The following is a 21,203-nucleotide window of genomic DNA, read 5'->3' on the forward strand; positions in this document are numbered from 1 at the left end:
ATTGACTATACTCTTACATTACTTTATCCATTATCGATTATATGCTATATATATATATATATATATATACAAACCGTGCATTCTAAAATTAAGCACCTGGGCGCTCTCCATATGTCTCTTTTGCTACAAGTAAGTTTAGTTCTTTGTACTCTCTACGGAAATAGTTTGTTAGTATGCTTATTCTAACTTAGTGATTTCATTTAGTTCATAGATTACCTCAGCAAAACATCATAAGGTATGCTATTTTTTCATAATTTGGAAGGCAGCGTTTTAAACTACAATCTCCTTGAACATCAAGGGAATTACCTGATATCTGTCTCAACCTTCCTTGGGTAAATATTACATCTTAGTTAACTATATATACTTTTCTATTTATGGTGCCTATTGCCTTGTTCAGGTAATTTACAATGAGTCTCCATTAATGTGTTTATAGATTACCCCAGTCAAGCATCATAAGGCAGCACTATACCTCATCATTTGGAAGGCAATGTCTCAAACTATAATTTCCTCTAACATCAAAGGAATTAACTGATATCTAGTTCAGCCTTCCTTGGGTAAATATTACACTTAAGGTAACTATATATATAATCTTTTACTTAAGGTGCCCTTGGCCATTTTCAGCTCATTTATATTAGGTCTCCATTAATGCGTTTTTTTTTTTCTTTTTTTTGTTGTAACTCAGATCCTTTACTCTTCAAGTTATACTTCCATTAGACTTTAGAGACTTGTATTGGCATAATCATTGCTGATGGAAGTCTCCTCATACATCTTTATTATATTTTATTTAATAATTGACCCTTTATAATTATGAAATCCTCTTTCTCACTAATGTTCCACCTTGTAGGGCAGCTACCCAAACAAATGGACTATACCTGTTTTTAAGAGTTTTCACTCCTTCAAAACCTAAGTTTGCACAGTAAATTTATTCTTACCAATTAATCTGGAAACTGTATTCTTAAAATCACAAAACTATCATGTAAAATTACCAGATTATGTTGATATATTTTCCTTCATGGTACATGTATTCATTTTTATTACTGTATTACCATGTTTTTGATAACTGTAAGACTATGATAATGATAACAATCTCTATACGGCTTTTTGGTATATTTATATGATAGGAAAGATCAGTAGGATCTAAATAATTATATATATCAGCTCATTTCAGTTTTACTACTTTTCTTCGTATCCCCTGAGGAAGCCCTTGGTGGCGAAACGCGTCGAGTAAAGGAGATTTATAAGTATAGAATCAAGTACTTCCTCGAATACAAATTGTACTTACATAGGCGCAGCAAAATATTTTAAGTGTTTTGATTGTATAATTGAAGTTATTCTATCCATTTGGATTCTTTTATATATTGATTTGGAACATAATAATACAATATTTTTTTATTTTTTCTCTTAAGTGCCATCTTAAAAGCTTATTCCTTCCTTTACTCTCTCTTTCATTTCTAAATTATAGTCACCTTTTGTGAATTACAACAGTATTTGCAATGAATGTTGCAAATCCCTTCACAGCAGCTGACAACAAATTCCTCTTAACAAAGTAAATGGATGGTGCTGAATTCTGGATCAAAACACATTGTTTCCAGTAACTGCATATGTCCACATTTATCTTGAACCTACAGAACCAACATATGTTTAGGTTGAAGTTTATAAGGGCCCATTGGGACCGGTTTGTTGTGATTCATTATGTTAAAACATGTGGATTATGTTGTGATTCTTTTTTTTTGTTTGTTTTTTGTTTTCCACAAAGCAGTGAACCACATTACAAGGTAGGATGTTATAGTTCAATGCAGCACATGCATGAAAAATTAGTCTGGCAGTAAAAAGTTAAAGAACAAGTGATGGGCAATTGTTTAGATAAATACCTTTGGGTACAGTCAGCTGGGGAGTCCTTGGCATATGTTTGAAATATAGAATAGAGAGTTGCAGATGAAATATATTACTTTATTATAATGAGGGTCTAAGGGGTTAGGATTAGGGCATGAAGGTTAAAAAGGTTGATCCTTCACCTCATCCCTGCCCAAAAAATCTTACAAAGTTCAGCACAGCTTCTGTATAATTTATAACAGCGGTCCCCAACTAGTGGCGCCCCTAAACGGGGTCAGGAGAAGGACCCTGCTAGGGGGGACGCACCGGCCAGAGCCGCGGACCATGTTCCCACTACAGATCGAAGGGTCCGGGAAGTGGGTGGGTTGTGTCTCTGGACACAACCCGCCAACTCTCCCGTCACAGGCTCAGACCTGTGATGGGGAGTGGGTGGGTTCTGGCATCATGACGTCACTAAAGGGGAAGTTCACCCTTTGAGTGACACCTGGCTCCCTGGGCATGCACAGTCCGGAGCCAGGTGTCACTCACCTTTAGTGATCCGTCGGCCTGAAAAGGTTGGCGACCACTGAATTATAATAAATGTAACACTAAAACCCTAATGGCTGCTTCCACAGCTGCTGGCATTCTCCTCCATTATCTAACACCTCTGGGTTGTTGACAGGCCCTTGGAATGTTGGAGTGCTGGTCCTGCATTATACAACATGATGTGAGAGCTGTCACTGGTTAGGCAGTGAAGGGAAGAGGCTTTCAGTGCTAGTTGCTTCAAGAAGGGTATCTATGGGAGCAATGTATCAATGTGTGTCATCCACATTTATCATTCTCTAGGCAAAATAAGTAGGTATTTATTGCAGTGGGAAGGGGAACCCATTGTATGGGTAAACTTTTCTTTTCCCAAAAGTTCAGTTTTAATATTTCCTCATGAAAACTATGACTAACTGTAAGGAACTTACCCGTCCTGCGAGCCTTTGTATGATAAAGATTTTCCTGATACATTCTCCACAATGGGAGATAAAAAACCCATATAATGGTTACAGCAGATGTGTAGACCCAGATATGCAAGTGTAGATATCTCACCAATAGAATCCCCAAAACATACAAAACATTGTCAAGTGGTTTAGTACACCAGTATCAACATAGAAATTACTGAATGGTTCAAGACAACCTATCAACAAAACTATTGATTGTTTAATAGGTGTAACAACTGCAGGAGGTAGGCTACCTTGCCTTTTTTTTTTTTCTTTTCCTGACACCCTTGATTATAATTGAATGGAACAAAGTTGAATAGCTGTGAACATAGTATAAAGGTGCGTACACACTTCCAATTTTTATCGTTCCAATCGAACGACGAACGATCGATTGGGCAAAAAATCGTTCGTAAAAAAGTAACCAACGACGCCGACGAACGAGGAAAGTCGCTGGAAACGAACGACCGGACCGACGGATCGGATTGGACGACGATCGTTGAACATCGTTCGTGTGTACGGTCGTTCGTTGATCGTCCATGTTCAGAGCATGCGTGATGAACGAACGTCCGTCACTTTCCTGTCGTGCACATAGTTCCTCTATCGCTCAAACGATCGTATCTATTGTGTGTACAATATCTACGAACGATCGTGTCGTTAACTCTATGTGCAGGATCGGTGCTATACGATCGTTCATATATATCGTGCATGAACGTTCGTCGTTCGTTTTCCAACGATAATAATTGGAAGTGTGTATGTAGCTTTAGGAAACCAGCTGAGAAACAAGATCTTGGTGGTTGGTTAATTCAGCCATTTGGTGTCCACCTAAATCTACAGTGTCAACTTCTGAGAAAACTTGTCCCTAAAATAATTTATTTGTATGCAATGTATTGCTACCTTTAAAATGATAAAGTTGTGGGTCTAAAACTTGACCTGCAACCTCACTAATCACCCAATTAATTAACCCATACTGCCTACATAAACAACTTTTGACAACCGGTGCCAGCTAGAAGTTCAGGGGACTTTTTCTGTTGCAACATTCCTTTTAGATGATGCTAAAGGAGCTTTGAATCACTTTCTGCTACAAAAATATGCAATACATTTATATTGTATTGGACACCTCCCAGAGGACAAAGCAGCATCCGGTCTGCCGGTCTGCCGCTCACCGCCACCCTCCATGGTCTGTGCCTTTACATCAAGGTCAGAGGTGACCTTCCAGCTTTCTGCAAGGAGATTGCAAGCTTCCAAAAGGAAACAGGCTGAACGCCAAGTGAAGCTTAACTCTTTAGCCATAATCTTACGGTCCTGTCACTTTAACCACGCAAGCAGATAAACAGCCATACTTTGCTCCCGAGGTGATGCACATTTCAAACAATCATTTCCTGGACTGCGAAGTGACGTCTCCAGCCGGACAAAGTGGAAAAACTTGAGAAAGACAATAAAACAGCAGGCAAGGCAAAATACCTCGCGTGTTTCCATAGAGTGGTTTACTGTTGAGGAAAACAGGAAGAGAGCGAGGATATCAACATTTTAAGAAAAGACAGAAGGGATCAGGGTTGAAGAACGCACCTTCCTACGGGAAAAAGGGAAAATTCCCTTAAGTCTCTAGATGGGATGGTGTGATAGCAGGCAGACAAAATGACACTCGCGCCCAGTTTGTTATTCATTTTTTTTAAATATGTGTTGAATTATTTTTGGGGGAAAGGTGGGTTGAAAGATAAGGCTGGATCATGTTTACACAGAAAAATAAGGCATTTTTTGTTCACTTTTTTGCTGTTTATTTCAAGGCGTCAAGGGCTTTGCTGACTTGTTTGAAGATCTCATCTACTGTTTCCTCTGCGTGGATCTGTGGAGAAAATAAACATATATGAATAGACTGGAACGCTTTGTATGATTTTCAAAGCAATTTCCTGACCCCTTTTCAGTCGGCACAATGCCTTTCTAGTCTTGCCCTAAAGCATTGCATTCAGATAATTATTCTGTATGATAAAGCATGATAATAAAACAGTATACTGTATATTTTCATTTATAGTTTATGCCATCTAGTTGATGTGTCCTAAAACTAACTGCAATCTTTATTTAAGTGTATTGCTCATTGTGTTGCTGTTTAGCTTACAGTCAACATCCAACATTTTGTTCTGTTAGAAATGGACAAACTTACTCTTCAATCCAACTTTTGTGCCTGCTGTGTACATTAGGAGGTTTACTGGAAAGCTGTCTAGATACTTACATCAGTTATCATGGTCTCATCCCCTGACAACTAACAGCCAATGGAAACTCTGCCCCACTGTTGCCATTGAAAATGAGCTTCCTAGGAGCTAATAGATGCAGGCTTCTATTTTCAACTAATTTGCAATGTAAAATTCCTTTACTTTAATTCCTTGCTTAGCATCCTATAAGGCAGCATTTCGCTATGCCCTTGGGTTCCTCCAAAGGTTGCAATGAGCAATTTGGATCTCCCAGGTCAGGTTAACTGATATCACTGATCATTTTGGGTATCTGACCAGTTATGTAAGGGGCATTCTTCCTACTGACCAGCACACTAATGTACTGTGAGCTTTGCATATAGAAATTATAGCAGGGGTTCCCTGAAGACCTAAAAGTTATTTCAAGGGTTCTCTCATGGTTAAAAAGTTGAAAAACGCTGTTACAAGATATCTGGCAAGCCCAGTCCTATTGTTGCTTCCTAATTCAGATTCTCATGGCTCGTGCTGTAGTTCTCTGTTATTATGAAATGTAAAAACCCTTCTAGCATGTCGAAACTTAAATGTCAGTGTTGTTGTTCGAAAACTCTTCCAACTTCCTGTCTGGAAAAACTTTGTCAGCAGGACAGAAAGTGTAGCTAAATATCATTTATAAAGCCCTGGATAGCAGACAAATACCTACCAGGCGCTCTAAGTCCTTGCTCAGTCCAAAAATAAAAAAACTTTTTTTTTGGCTGGACATATATTATAAAATCAAAGTGTAATTGTTAAACAGATTAGATTGATTTCTAAATCATAATAATGGGTGTTAATGTTGTTTTGATGTACACACACACACGCACGCACACACACACACACGCGTTTACCTTCTGCCTGACAGTGTTGTACAATGCAAGTCTATGAGCCTGATTTGTTAAAGCTCTACAGGGCTGGAGAGGATACACTTTCATCAGTGAACCTGGGTGATTTAGCAAACTTTTAATGGATCTGGTCCAGGATTCAAAACATTTGCTAGCAAATGATTTAAGAAATCTATTCCAGGTTTGCTGGATCACCCAGCTTCACTGATGAAAGTGTATCCAGCCTTGGATGAGCTTTATTAAATCAAATATGTGTTACTAAAGCATAAAAGGAAGTGCTACAAACTGTTATAGGCCAACTAAACCTCTCTGACTAATCCTACACATGGGTTTGGCTTAAAGTTTTCTGCATTTCCAATGATGGACCCCTGCCTGCCAGTATAATGCAGCTGGGTCATGGGCCAGCTGGGCTGATATCTTTCTGTAATTTGTGTATCTATGTTAGTGGACCAGTAATGTACCTTATCTTACTAACTGGATGTGCCTATACATCTAAGGCTCAGAAATTTCACTTTACAAAAAAGGGTAGACATCCATTATATGTTAAGTAAAACATGCCAGCTCAGAAACAGATAACGGGACAACGCAGGACCTGATGGAAGACACCTCCTTACCAATGCACTGCGCTGCAGGATTGAAGGTAAGTGTATTTTTTTTTTTGTTTTAGGCACTTTTCAGTTTAGTTCTGCTTTAAAGTACCCTTCTATTTTTCACTTCTACAAGTGAGCCACTGTGGGCAAACTGTCCCTCTAGCCACTCCATCATCAGTCAAAGTTTGTGTGGATATGGTATTTACACTTGTTATTTTAAAGCCCTGTAAGAACATCTTGCGGAGGAGTGCAAAGAGTATACATTCAGCCCTGGTTCTGTTTGGTGCTTCTTGTATTTTTCATGCTTTCTCTTTCTTTAAGGGTCAGTATGGAATGTGTGAATCAACATTAAACTTAAAATTCAATAAACATGTTATAATATTTTGAATACTATATGAAGTATATAGAATCATTAATATTTTGCTATGCTTTAAATACATTTTTGAAAAAAAGTAAATCTTTTGGGGTCCTCTTCAAATGTCTCCCTTTCCTACAACCTCACAAGCTACTTGGCTGTTCCCTGTTCATACCTTTCTTACAATGCCTCTTCCTTCATACAGAGCAATGACAGGCTCTGTGGCTTTGTAATATGTGTCTAGTCTCTTCTTGATGGTCTCTTCATTGTCATCCACTCGGCCACTGGTCTCTCCACGTTTCAGTAGTCGTTTCACCATTGTGTCTGCACCAGCATCAATGTACAACAGAAGAGAAGGTGGAGCAATCTAGATTTTAAGACAATGGATGGGTTATATCTGAAATAAATATTATATATCATGATAGACAATGGACAAATTATGGTTAAAATCATATTATTCTATAGTGACACATCAGGTGATGTCTGAGATTATATTAATCTATAGCAGTGTCGGCAAACCAGTTAACCCTCAGAATACCAGACTGCGAGGAGGAGAGGCAGCTGATGTGTATTGAAGCTGATGTGTCCTGATCCAGCACTAAATGGATAAAAGTACAGAGGGAGAGTAGCAAGTTAGGGGGGATTGTTTGGTCCTAGTTTTGGGAAGTACAATCTGAAAGCTGAATACACAGAACAGATCTACACAGCCCAGGGACAGGAGTACCAGTTAGCTATACCCAGTCAGCACCAGGTGAACACAAAGCTTGAGGTAGAAGGTGTCTGTTGAATGTAATAGGAACCCTGTAACTGTAAGTGTGTTACTGTCCACAATGCTTAAAAAAAGTTGTGTGGAATGTACTGCATTGCTACTGTATTCAATTGGCATACATTTGGTAAAACTCCCTGCATTCCTGTAATGTTAGATATAAATATTATTTATTATTAATATTATTATTATACTTGCTATTTGCATCCTACTAGGAAGATGTTGATAATTGTCTGTCCTAGTGACAATGTCTTGGTTTCTGAAATAAATGAAGGTAATTTTGCACTTTGGTGATGGCATCTAGCCTAGATGCCTTTAAGAGGGTATTAGACAAATTTCTGGAGAAAAAGTCCATCACCGGTTACTAGCCCTGATGGGTTTGTGCTACCTCCTTGTTATAGATGTGGGCCACTGTGAGATACAGGCACTGGACTAAATAGGCAATTGGCCTGATCCAGTGGGCTCTTCTTATGTTCTTATCAGGTTATTAGTCTTATCAGGTTGTTGCTCATTGCTTGTGTCAGGTTATGGGTTGGTTCTGTCAGAGAACGATTGCTGTACATTGCATGAATGGCATCAATACTTACTGACATCTATTCTGTGCGTCCAGTACACAAAAGTTTACAATGTCATTGTATAGCAACAGGGTGCATTTACCTGACATCACATGTAATGCTCGGAGTGCTGAGATAGGTTGGTGTGCAGGTTTCAGCTCTCTATGGCCTGTGTGTGTGCTATATGAGAGGATAAGCCAGACATGGCACTCATTGTACTGGTATTGTCAGGGGAACTTTGTATTGGCTGCTGTCCATAGGAAGCAATCTGGGCTCCTGCTAATGGCAAAATGAGAGCTTGTATGTATGATCGGGGTCTGCATGCCTCCTCCTGTGTATGGGAAATGTGTGCTACACCTCCACTTCATCCTATTCATGCAAATTCCCCAAGAACTAGGTCTAACATATGTACAGCTGAGGGGAATTAAACGTAGGAAATGCACTGAGATGTCTTTTTCAGAGCAGGCCAAAACCTGGTGGTCAGTGGAACATTGCCCCTTTGTGCTGGTGGTCAGCAAATTCAAAAGGAACCCTAGCTGAGAATCACTGCCGTAGATTCAGGGAATATCCATTTCTTTAGTGTTAACTAATAATGTTATTTTTGGTATATGAATAGATTTGTATTGGGTGCTTCATTTTTTTTAATTTTGTGTTATTGTAGACACCAAGTCTTGAAACACCCAAAAATTAGTACAGCAAAAAAAGAAAAAACAGATAGTGGAAGATCATTCGATGAGGCATGGACAGAGTCATTTGGAGTGATTGAACACAAGGGGAAAGCCTTATATGATCTGTATAATGACAGTGTTGTGTGTTGCACATCAAGTGTCAGACGGCACTTTGACACCAACCACAAAAGTGTTGACAAATTTGGTGAAACGAAAAGAGTTTCTTGAAGGGAAATTGGGGAAGTATCATTCCCAGTATTTTAGTTTTTGCAACTATCTTTCCAGAACAAATCTTCTGACAGCTGCCAGCAACAGCAACATGGCCCTCTCTGATGGGGATATTATGAAAATGACCATGTTGTCTGGGAGTAATTCCCTTTTTCATGATTTCCCAAACAAGGATAACATTATTCAATGCATTTCTGGGATGCTCCTTAGCAGAAATAATGTTAAAGATCAAGCCACATGGCATGTGATGGAGTAACAGGCTGCCTTTTATAAGTCAGTGGTGAGTTGCTGACTAACATGTGCTTGGATGAAAGCACAGAAAAAAATTATCATGCAAGGCTAGCAGTATTTTTGTGTTATGGTGTTGGTGACATCATAAGAGAAGAGGTGGTGAAACTGGTGTCTTTGCCTGAAAAAACACAAGGGATAAATATCTACAATGGAGGCTTTTTTGACATAGGACCAGAAAAAGTGGTTTCAATTACTAGTGATGGGGCCTATGGTGGGGCAACATCTGGTTTCATACAGTTCTTTGTTAAAGAAACAAAACATCAAGTCATTGAGTTCCATTGAATTTTACATCAAGAAGCTCTTTGTGCCAGGGAAAGCAGAAAAATCAGAATTTTCCACAGTTTCACGTACTATTAAAGGAGGTTAATTTATTTTACAGATTTTACACTACACTTCAATGTACTGAACAAAGAACTACAAGGTATAGGGTAAACAGCAGAAAGGATAATTTTTGATATAAAAACATTTGAGAGTAAACTGCAGGTTTTTGAATGAGACCATGAATATGGACTGCTGAAAAAATTCTCAAATCTAAAAATGCATTTAAAAAAGTATAAAACATTTACAGACAATCCTACAAGCCATGAGGGAATATACAAGGAATTTTCTAGCGTTGTAGCAGCTGCAAAGGTGAATTTTAGTAACAGATTTTTACAGTTTCGTAAGGTTGAGTAGATAGAAGGGATGACAATTCACACCACAGTTAGTTCTGAAAATTAAATCCTTAAAGTGTGGAATTCTCTTCCAAATAATTTTAGATCAATGAAAGCATCTGGGTTTGCTTTCTTTGTTTGAATCATTTTATGCTTATGAGCAGTATGGGCCAAGGGTTAGACAAATTATCAGCATGCTAACAAAAGGTAAAAACCACATTCGTTGTTCAAAAGCATGCCAAATGCAAACTTTTACCATTCAATAAAATGTTGTTTGTATCAATAAAAGCTCTGTTATTGTGTTTTTCTTTTAAGACAAAATATGTTAATGTATGAGTTGTTTTTTTTTAAACTAAAACCTCAGTATTCAGATTAAATTGCCGTGTTGGCACTTTGCGATAAATAAGTGGGTTTTGAGTTGCAGTTTGGGCACTTGGTCCCTAAAAGGTTCGCCATCACTGATCTATAGCAACCATTCTCAACCAATATTCTGTGGAAACCCAGGGTCTCTTCAAAGCTTGCTTGGGGTTCCTTGAACTGTGGCTGATTGACCTCTACTCTGATAGTTCTGGGGCCAACACCATTTAGTAGAGCCAGCTACAGCATAACTCTTAAACTTTCTATAAAGGTGTTATTCTAGACACTACCGTAGGGGACACTCTTTCCACTGGCCACAGATTTAAAAGGCTTTTTCCCCAATTGATTCCCAACAAATTGGTTTAAGCAGACCTGAAAATATTTTAAGGGTTCCACTGGGTAAAAAAAATGGAAGAAAGTCTGCTCTATGCCGATACACAATAAACAGGTAGTGTCTGAGATTATAATAACCTATAGTGATAGACAATGGACAGACTCTGTCTAATATTTTTATTGTAGTGATACACAAAAGCCTAATTATGGCTGATATAGAAATAGTCTATATTGATACACAGTGGTCGTTACATTTCGCTGGATTTTTCCTGTAATGTTGAAAATATTTAGCATCCTATGCAAATAGCTATTCCACTAATGAGCGTCGGGAATATACACCAACATTTTTATCCACACAGGTAAAATAAGTCACCTTACTGCAATCACCATGAAATATGCCATAGTTTCATAATTAGTAAGGTTGAAGAAAGACCATCAAGTTCAACCACTAGGGAAATAAATATAATACAAACCATCATATCCTAAATTAAAAATATATATACACAGTTGATCTAGAGGTTGTTTTTCTAATAACAGGATGGTAAGTGTTAAAGATTTGTGGAAAATACATTTTAAAATCCCTTGGTGTCAACAAGCCAATTTGTAGGAGTAGAGGTGTTGTAGTGACTTCTACCAGTAGGTGCAAAACTCTTCTAAATGTACATATAATATCTGGATTCTGAAATTTTTAGTTACCGGTAATACCTGTAGCAAGGATGTCACTTTTCTTAAAATAAGTAAAAAATGCGGCACACATTATCACAGATCAAATTACAAAGAATATACAGCTACTAAACTCTATATTGCTAACATTTTTATATGCTTACTTGTTTGTCACATACATATGATCACTATTCATTGTATGCTGTGTTGTAAAACATATATTCAAAACTGCTGTATTTTTTGCACATTATTATAAAGGTAAGCTACATACTACAGGCTGCTCCATTCTGTCATATAAATACTCCCTCTACTGCAGTCTGTAATATTATTAATATTCTTATTATTATTAAACAGGATTTATTTAGCACTAACAATAGACTATAACTAATAAATAGCGCTGTACATTTTATTGTATGGTCTAAACTCTTTAAAGTATTTAAACTCTATTGTGTTCTGTATTTTGATTATAGGTTGTATACTCCACTCTGTACTGTACACTATGCTGATCATTTGATGTATATATTTCCTACACTGATTTGCTTTGTGACCTATGATTTAAAACATATAATACATACTGTTTCACTCTGTGTTGTGTGCTTTAGATAATATACTCAACTCTGCACTATTCTATACACTGAGCTGTACAAAACATAATCCACACTCCTAAACTCAGTGTGCTGTGTATTATATAAGCCATGTTGTTCCATTTTTTACACTGTTCCCAACCTTATATATCCCATACCACTAATTATCCATGTCCCTTTCATTACCAGACAAAACTTTATTTACTTTCATTACCAGATCAAACTTTTAGTACTGAAACCCAATTGTTTATAATAATTCCCTTTGTGACATCTTCCAATAAGCATATGAAGATATAATGGTTATATAATTATTAAAATGTACATAAATTGGTTATATTTTGCAAAAATTTGTGCACAATTTCAAGAGCTGGAATTGCACATGTACAATACAATGTGCACATGTACATTGGCTTACAGAACCTCAAGACTGAATAAAATGATTTAGAACACAGTCTTGGCTGCACTGTCATTATGCATTTTTAATAGATGAGGGAGACACAAGCTCATACTTTATAATGATTATTTGAATTGCCAGGGACTTCTATTGAAAGCTTCTGTTTGGTGAATTCAGTAGCCCAAGTCATTCTTTACCTTTGGAGATTTATAAGATTAAAACGCTCTGAAATCCAAGACTTTGTCAGTTTCTCACCTTCTTCTCGAACTCTTCCCCCTGTTCGACCTCACGAGGGTAGCCATCAATGAGAAAACCTTTAGAGGTGTCAGCTTTGGCGACCATGGCGTCTCTCAACATGTCCAGAACAGTGTCCTGAGGAAGGAAAAGGCACTTTATTACATGATAATTTGTTTGCAGTACGTGCTAAAAGTTTACCCAGAATGATTGTTTAAATACACACAATTACCGTTTATATATTAATCAGAATCCAAATAAACAAAACACCCTTTTTGGAAGCAATTACCCTTAAGCCAAACACAATAAATTTTTGTTCTTACTGGCTGCAGTTTAAGAAATTTTAGAAACACTCATGTCGCCTATTGCACATTTATATGTAGTTTACTCAGCTCTGGAAATAGACAGAAGGACAATGAAAGTGCAAAATGGGAAGATTCAATTGATGTTTGACACATACCAATGTGATAAGATTTTGTAATTTTTCTCCTGAGTGTATCCCCAAACAAAACCTTTATGTGCCATTTCAAAGGGCATGAGCCAGTCCAGCTCCGCTAAATCTCTTTCTTCTACAAACTTGGGTATATTTTGGCATAGGTTTCCAAGAGCATCTTGTGAATAACGGAGGCTAGATGACGTGGAGTTTCTACTAATGTACATAGCTCTTCAAATGGAGACAGTTGTATGTTAGGGGAAAGTTAAAGAGCCCTACAGAATCTAGTGAGCTCCATTTGTAATAACCAGAATTGTGCAAATGAGGGATTTAGGTTAGGTGAAATAAACGTACCCTGGGTGGGGTCCAAGAAGTGTCTGGCTTGTGGCCAGTCTTCCGTAGAGGAGGGATACTCTACAGAAGACTCGCCACAAGCCAGACACTTCTTGGACACATTATATGTGTTTTGCAAAAATTCTCATAGGGAGAACTGGATGATCAAAAAGTGAGATTAATGGAGATAGTAGGGTGGATAAGAATAACGCGCTCATGTATTAACCTTATGGGCGTTTCACTGATGTCTGGATTTCTGTACCAAAAGCAGTACACTGTTTTTCATGAAATTTTTTTTAATTTATATAATTGTAGACCTGTAACTTACCGAAATATGTCCAAACAAGGGTCTAGTGGATATCCTGAATATAATAAAGTTTGAAACACACAATCATGTAAAATAAGGTAAATAAATAAGTTTAAATATATTGTAAAAATTAACGTAGGACTGCACCGACGTCATCAGGAATCGCAGAGGGATCGTACGTGAACACCGAAGGAAGGAGAAGATGGGGATCTGACCGAGAGGATGGGCATCCGGTGCTGGAGAACTCTGCTGGAGGACGGGAATTCTCTCCGTATTTTCATGCAAAAAGCGTTACTTTTTTTGCATGGAATTTTATTTTACATTGTAGGCTATTTTTCCTAGGCATAACCCACTGAAATATGTCCAATATTTATTAAATGTAATAAATTAATTAATACATTTTAAATAAAAAAAAAAATGTTACAAAAAAAATTGTGTATAATGTAATATAACTGTACAGGAGCCTATATATTATATATTTATGATATATTTATATATATTATATAAAGATTTCTTTTTATTGGACTCAGAAAAACCAGGAAAACCCGGAGATTGTCTCTGCATTCAGCGGCTGAAGACAGAAGAAAGAAGAAATCTCCGGAGGAGCTGCGGAGCAGAAATTGCCAGTTGACCCTACCAAGGGTCTTCTCTGCAACTTTGGAAACGAGACAGGCTGGAATTTTTTGTTGTTTGGCATATGAAATTTACTGGTGGTGTTATCCCAGACCTCGCGGCCTGGAATAAAACTGCTGGTAATTATGCACTAAGGTTGGCAAATGGGGGCTAGTCTGTTTGCTAAGATTTTGATGAATAATTTAATGTCTACATTCAATAAGGATATGGGTCTGTAGTTGTTGCAAATGGTGTGATCTTTCTCTGGCTAAGGTATAACTGAGATGTTAGCCAGAAGCATGGGCGGGGGGGAGTGGGTGATCTGCATCTACTGCGTTAAAAGTACAGGTAAGTTCTGGGAATAGATTAATGGCAAATGCCTTGTAAAAGCATGGGGGGAAACCATCCGGATCAGGACATTTGCCCGTCTTAAGAGGTTTGATAGCTTTGGCAAATTCCTCTGTTGTAAGTTCTAGGACAGCGATATGTGATGATTCCAGTGTTGGTAGGGCCTTGTCTTGTATGTAGGACTGCATGGATTCTATGGGAGGTTCAACACCAGAGTGAGTTGGTGTTGGAGAAAGGTTTTATAAGTTAGCATAGTAGTTTTCAACACCTTGGCTATAACGAGGTTACCATACACCTTGAAGCCTTCAGATAACATAAAAGGGATGTGCGCCTTAGGCTGTCTAGGGTGTAAGGTTTGAGCCAAATGCTTCCCACACTTGTTGGGCAAATTCATAGTAGTGCCGTTTGGCCTTGTCCTGAGCAATGATTGACTGGGAGTCTAATGTTGCACCCAAAGATTGTTTATGGATACGTAAAAAGAAATTTATATGTATACAGATGTATATATATATATATATATATATATATGTATAGGTATGTGTGCGGGTATATATGTATATAGTTCCCGTTATACGTACACTGTAGAAGATATCCTAATAGTTAGACTGTATAGTAAGTAGCATTAAACAATACAGGAATACCGTGCTAGGAATGTGATGTTTACACATTAAACCTTTTTTTTCTTTGAACTGGCCTCTGGCCCTCCTAGGGGGGTCTCCAATTCAAGGATTTCACAGAAGTAACAAAAGATAAATACCAATACAGGGTTTGGTTTGCCAAGGAACAATAAACAAACAGATGGTAAAACAGATCGCCAGTAGGGCCCTTCAAGGGGCAATAAATCCATCAAGCCTGAGTCAGCGGAAGATGGATGCATAATTGAACAGATGGGCTGGGGTGATGACTCAGCTAGACCTTTACGAACCCCTAAACTTAGATTCCAGCTGGAGATTCACATATTAAATTTAGTTGGGAGGTCCATCAACATACATTAACCCATCCCAATCTAGGGGGTTTGTGGCAACTGATGGTCATCGTACAGAACACACCCACTAACCAATCCAAGAGTCCCCAATGTTACCTAATGAGACTATAATATATATATATATACATATATATATATATATATATATATATATATATATATATATATTTATTATTTATAGAAATATATATATAAATATATAAAAGGGGAGCTGGGATAATAACAGGGAGTTTTTAGGGAATCAGGCTCCTGGGGTATCCATCTACATCTTTTTAGGTAGCTATAAGACATTCCTGAATGCAATGAATTGATAGGGGATTTAGCATCCATATTTATGCAGATAATATTCCAAATCAACACTAAGATACGTAAAAGTTCTGATATTTGAGAGGTCAACATCTGTGCAGGATGCCAAGTCTCATGTTGGAGCTCAAGATCTGCAATTTTGCCTAGGAGAGATTTAATTTGCACGGATCTTGCTTTTTTAAGGCAGGCACCATTTTGAATTTGTACACCCCTAAGTACATATTTCAGGACCTCCGATTGCGTAAGAGGATAGGTAGGATCAATTGAACGAGTAAAACAAAAGGTGCTTATGGCCCTCAATTTCTGCTACGCATAATGGATCTTGAAGAAGTGAGTCACTAGGTCTTCATGAATTCCTGCGGGTAGAATTGGAGGGTAGGCCCAACTCTAAATGTTTTGGTGCATGATCAGACCAGAGACGTATATGCCCATCTGTGTCTTGAATGGAACATCTAGCAGTGATTGTGCAATAAAGAAGTAATCAATACGACTATAGGTGTTGTGAGCATATGAGAAGTAACTGTAACCTTTATCAGTGGGGGGAGAAATTTGCCACCAAGTTTTAAACCAAGCGTGTGCCAAATTTTAAACCAAGCGTGTGCCAAAGACGCCTAATTTTGGAATATAGAGGACAACGACACTGCAGAGTGGCCAGAGGAGGTATCCTCATGTGGTACAAAGGGTATGTTAAAGTCGCCTCCCAGTATGAGATTATGGTGGCGAAAATTTTCCAGGTCTTTCACTAAGATATAAAAGTAGTGATTTTGATCACGGTTAGGAGCATGTTGTATGTTTGCTAGTGTAAATACTCAATCTGCATATCAGATAGTCAGGAATATGTAACGACATAGAGGGTCTATGTTGTTGCAAAACAACCGAGGTAAAGGACTTATGAAATGCAACAGAGACTCCTTTTGACTTGCCTGAGGGTTGGAACTATGATACCATGAAGTGTAATATGGGTTTGTAAATGTAGGTACTGAATAACTCCTAAAGTGCGTTTCCTGAAGAAAAAAGGATTTTGGTTGCAGCTTTATGGACGTGATACAGAACCTGTGCTTTTCTGGTGTGTTAAACCCTCTTACATTCACAGAGGAAGTTTTTTTATCCAGCATCAAGGTACGGGTAAGAAGGATTTAGATGCAGGTCTCCTTTTGATAATGGTACACAGGTCATACGGGCCACTGTGCAATTAGATGGGTAGTTAGGGAGGTGGGTATTAAGTAAGACAAGGAAAGAAGAGTCTAAAATGTGAGACGCAAAAATCTGCATCAATATCCCTAGGTGAGGTAAACAAGCAGGAGGAGCTCCCGGTCCTGGTTGGAGAAACAATATATTAGCTAAAAAATCCTAATGTAGTCAATCAGGGTAATTAGGCATAGGACAACATCAATGCAGTAACAACATTAGGATAAAAAACCATTAAGATTAATGTGCATATAAAACATGAGTACCCCCAGTATTGTAATGCAAGTAATATAACATTAAGATCAGGTGCAGGAAAAGTTTAGTCTGGTGTTGACTTAAAGTGTACCTAAACTCAGAAATTTCACTTTACATAAAATGGTAGATAAAAAAAAGGGTGCAGCATACATGAATGGGAGCGCAAACCCTCCTGGGATATCTAAGTTGGGCCGGGACGACGCGGGACCTAACGGGAAAGACCTCCGGATGGATCGGACTGCCCTGCAGGATTGAGGGTAAGATATTTTTTGTTTTAGGCAGTTTTGGGTTTAGTTCCTCTTTAATGTCATGTATAAAGAAGTAGAAGGAGAATGTGAGGCAGAAAATAAACGATATTAGGCAAAGGTCAACATCAATGCAGGAGCAACATTAATGTAAGAAACCATAAATGGTAAAGTGCATATAAAACATGAGTACTCCCACTATTGCAGTACATAAAGTATAACATTAAGATCAGGTGCGGGGAAAGTTTAGTATGGTGTAGACTTAATGTCATGCATAAGGTGGCAAGAGATCATGAAACAGAAGATAATAAAGGATAATAAATGTCCTACTATGTCTCAATAACTTGCATGTAAGGAATAAACTGTTCAGAACGCGGCATAAAAAAAAGTTAGGTATTTAAAGTAGAGTTATGCTCAACAATCGGTGGCCGTAAGAAAGCAAGTCCTATAATCCACCTCATCCTAAGTAAACTTCCAGAGACTTCAGCGGTCTTGTGGCACATGGCTGTTAAATGAGTAATAAAATTTGTGAGGATTTTTGTGCTGATGGAGTGTCCATGGCGAAGGAGGCGGTAGATCCAGCAGGGGCTGTAAGATCAGCCATTCTAAGACGGACAGCTCAGGGAGGCCCAATGCACGCTGAAATGTAGGTAAGTCCTTAAGTTGGCCAAAAGTAGCAGATTTCCCATTTCCAAAGGCAATCAATTTAAAGGGGAATCCTCATCTATACTTTGTTGGGTGTTTTGAGGACATCCAAGATAGGTTTAAGAGCTCTAGGCTGTGTGAGAGTGTGGCGGGAAGGATCGTGCATTAGCTGAATCAGTTTGCCATTAAATGAGATAGAGGTCTGAGTGCGGGCAATCCGCATAATGTCCTCTTTAGGACAGGGAAGGATTCTGTGATTTGGGACCCAGGGCTCTATGGATCCTATCCAGTTCTATGAAATGATCTTTGGGTTCTTGTAAAAGATCGTTGAAAACTGCCATGGCGGCAGGCTGTTTCTATTCTCTAAATCAGGAGTGAAAAACTCAAAGTCGCGGACCAACCTTGATATTTTGTGAAAAAATATCTTCGATTGAGGAAGGTCGCTAATGAATGTCAACAGAAGAGGGGGCGCTTGTGGGTCCTGATTAACGTGCCAGCGAAACATTCTGGGATTTGTAGTATTGGCAGTGCATGCACTGTCTACTGGCGGGCCAGCTCTAGTTGACATTTGGTATTTTCTGGTGGGGCAAATATTATTACAGCGTGGGCCAGATTTGGCCCACGGGCCTGAGTTTGACACCCCTGATCTAAATCATCATGTTGATAGATGAGTTGGTGGAGTAGTGTGGAGTGAGCATTAAGGGCTTCAGTGTGCTTGACCAAGTGTCCCCTTCATCATCAGTGGTGTATGTCTTCCATCCTGTTACCTAAATCACGCTTGCGATCAGTCATCTCAGCTCGCTGCGGCACCAGATTCCCGGTTGTTATGTTTCCCCATTGTGTGGTGGCGACCGCTGTATGTGCTCTTGCTGAGCCGCAGGAAGGAGAAAGAAGCTGGCGGGAGACGGGAGCTCTCAGTTTACGTGTCTCACTCCGCCATGCGCCAGTCCATGCCCCCAAGGTGTACATTTTAATGTGACTGTTTTTTCATTTTATTCTCATTGTATATCTCTCTATATATGTATATATATAAATAACCTTATCCTGGAAAGTTAACTCTGCAGTAACAGGCTTAATAATGCCCTATTGTAATGTTATCAGCACAAGTAAAACATTGCCACCTGCTGGTAAATGGGATGCAATAACACTAAACATAATAGAGCAAATATTACATTTGCAAACCCTGGAGCTGAACATTCAAAGTAGAAACATGCAATCACTTTGTCGCCATTACTTACACTGAAAAGACTAAGTGGATAAAGGAAAAACATAACTGAAATGTTCTGTGTTTTCATTTTCTGACAGCAATAGTTTCTGTTAGAGTTGCATTGAGCCATTTGATATTTTTTGAGATTTATAGCTGGCTGACATTGTAAAAATTGCCTAACCCCAATTTATGAACTTGAACTTTAAAGTTGTAAATCTAAATAGAAATTGCAGAGATTATTTGTAGTGTGTGTGGCCAGTTTTAGTGCTGATCTTACCAAAGGCACAAGCTCTCCTCTCTCCATGATGGCGGAAAGTGTCTTCCCTCGCTCAGATCCAGAGGACACCTCTGCCCTCAGCAGGTCCCCAGTAGACAGGTGGGTGTAGCCATATTTCTGTACAATCTTCTCACACTGGGTTCCCTTACCAGAGCCCGGTCCTCCTGAAAGAGTCAGACGCAGAGATGTTTAGTAACAGCAAATTTGTTTATTTGTTTTTTTTTTTTTTACTGTACCCAAAAGGCATCTTGAAGAGTCATGCATAGAGGGCATGAATAGAATTTTCAAAAGAGGAACCCCACATGTGCTTTTTCCCAGGATGTTTAACTGCTATATGACCTTCAATGTTTTAATATGTATCAATCTCAAGTGTTTAATTCATAAAAGAAAACAGAATAAAAAAGCTTAAAATCAAATCTGACTTTGGTCAGATTGAGAGTTAATCCAATGTCCTTGATATAATTTGCAAAGTAGAAGACACTACTGGTTAGGGCTTTGATGTAAGGGAACTGTATGCTCATTGAGTTTTCCTCCTGAAGAAGTGGACGAGTTCCACGAAATGCGTTGAGGATACAACATTGAAATGAATGTACTCAATGAGTGTTGTAATGTATTTTAATGCTTTTATTAATTAGTACATTTTGGGAAAATTAAAGAATGTTAATTGTTTTTTTAGCGTCAAACTGATTGCTTTTACCAACCAGAAAGTCCCAGTACTTTCTGCAAATTCAAATATAATGTTTATTTTTGGGGTGTGGCATATCTTGTAAGCATTGTATTAGATGTCATCCCTTGCTTTATTCTTGCATTGTGCCAACGTTTGCTTGAAGTTGCAAAGCTTTTTTCACTTTTCATTCCATTTCCAGTCCTCCACCTGAACAGCTGAAACTGCTTGCAAAAGTGGTTCAAACTCAAATCTATGGGCATAGTTGGAGCAGTGAACTGCCTTTGGATGCTGCATGTGAATCTAATAAACCAACTGGAAATGCTACCATGAGTAACAAAAAGGAGAAACCTATTCATTTCAATGATAACTATATTTAGGGCTGGATTGAAAATATGTTAGTGTGAACTGAGCCTTATAGTGATGGTTCAATCTGTTTTTCTTATTCTTAATAATTTATTTCTCTATTTGGATTTAGAAAGAAAGTGCTAGAACCTTTACCAGTTTTTTTGTCATTGGAACAGGGAAAATGGGAATTCTTCTCATAGGAACACCTGTTCTAGTGACAATGGGGATATGTCCTCATTTATTAAGGGTTTCCCCTTACATCCTGATCCTGAAATCCTGCCACACGGGTAAAAAAAATTCTGTTCATACTCACCAACCACAAAGATGATCTTGCTGTTCTTAAGTTTTTCTGGTGGGACAAAACAAAAATACATTTATTAGAAAGCTGGATGGCACAGAAACTAAACTTGTATGTAAGGTACTAGAGAGGAAAACCCAAACCCAAAACCCAACACCAAATTACAGGCATTATTGAATTGTCGATAGGAGAATGTATTCCAACATCTTATTGGTTGATGTAA

At 38.2% G+C, this 21,203-nt stretch overlaps 2 protein-coding genes across 3 annotated transcripts in view; one reads left to right on the top strand and one right to left on the bottom strand.

The window, feature by feature from the left end:
* CERCAM (cerebral endothelial cell adhesion molecule) overlaps positions 1-21,203 on the top strand; it is a 461,142-nt gene that overhangs the window by 358,029 nt on the left and 81,910 nt on the right. The window lies entirely within an intron of this gene.
* The window catches only part of AK1 (adenylate kinase 1), a 42,015-nt gene continuing 25,072 nt past the window's right edge, over positions 4,261-21,203 (bottom strand). For both annotated transcript variants that reach the window (XM_072429697.1, XM_072429696.1), the window contains 5 exons: positions 20,996-21,031; positions 19,671-19,834; positions 12,551-12,667; positions 6,980-7,171; positions 4,261-4,641 (listed from right to left, as the gene is read on the bottom strand). In XM_072429697.1, the coding sequence (XP_072285798.1) occupies positions 4,573-4,641; positions 6,980-7,171; positions 12,551-12,667; positions 19,671-19,834; positions 20,996-21,031 (578 nt within the window). In that variant the 3' untranslated portion in view covers positions 4,261-4,572. The remainder of the gene's footprint in view (positions 4,642-6,979; positions 7,172-12,550; positions 12,668-19,670; positions 19,835-20,995; positions 21,032-21,203) is intronic.

Source organism: Pyxicephalus adspersus, chromosome Z (genome assembly GCF_032062135.1).
Source record: "Pyxicephalus adspersus chromosome Z, UCB_Pads_2.0, whole genome shotgun sequence".
In the NCBI taxonomy this organism is placed as follows: Eukaryota; Metazoa; Chordata; class Amphibia; order Anura; family Pyxicephalidae; genus Pyxicephalus; species Pyxicephalus adspersus.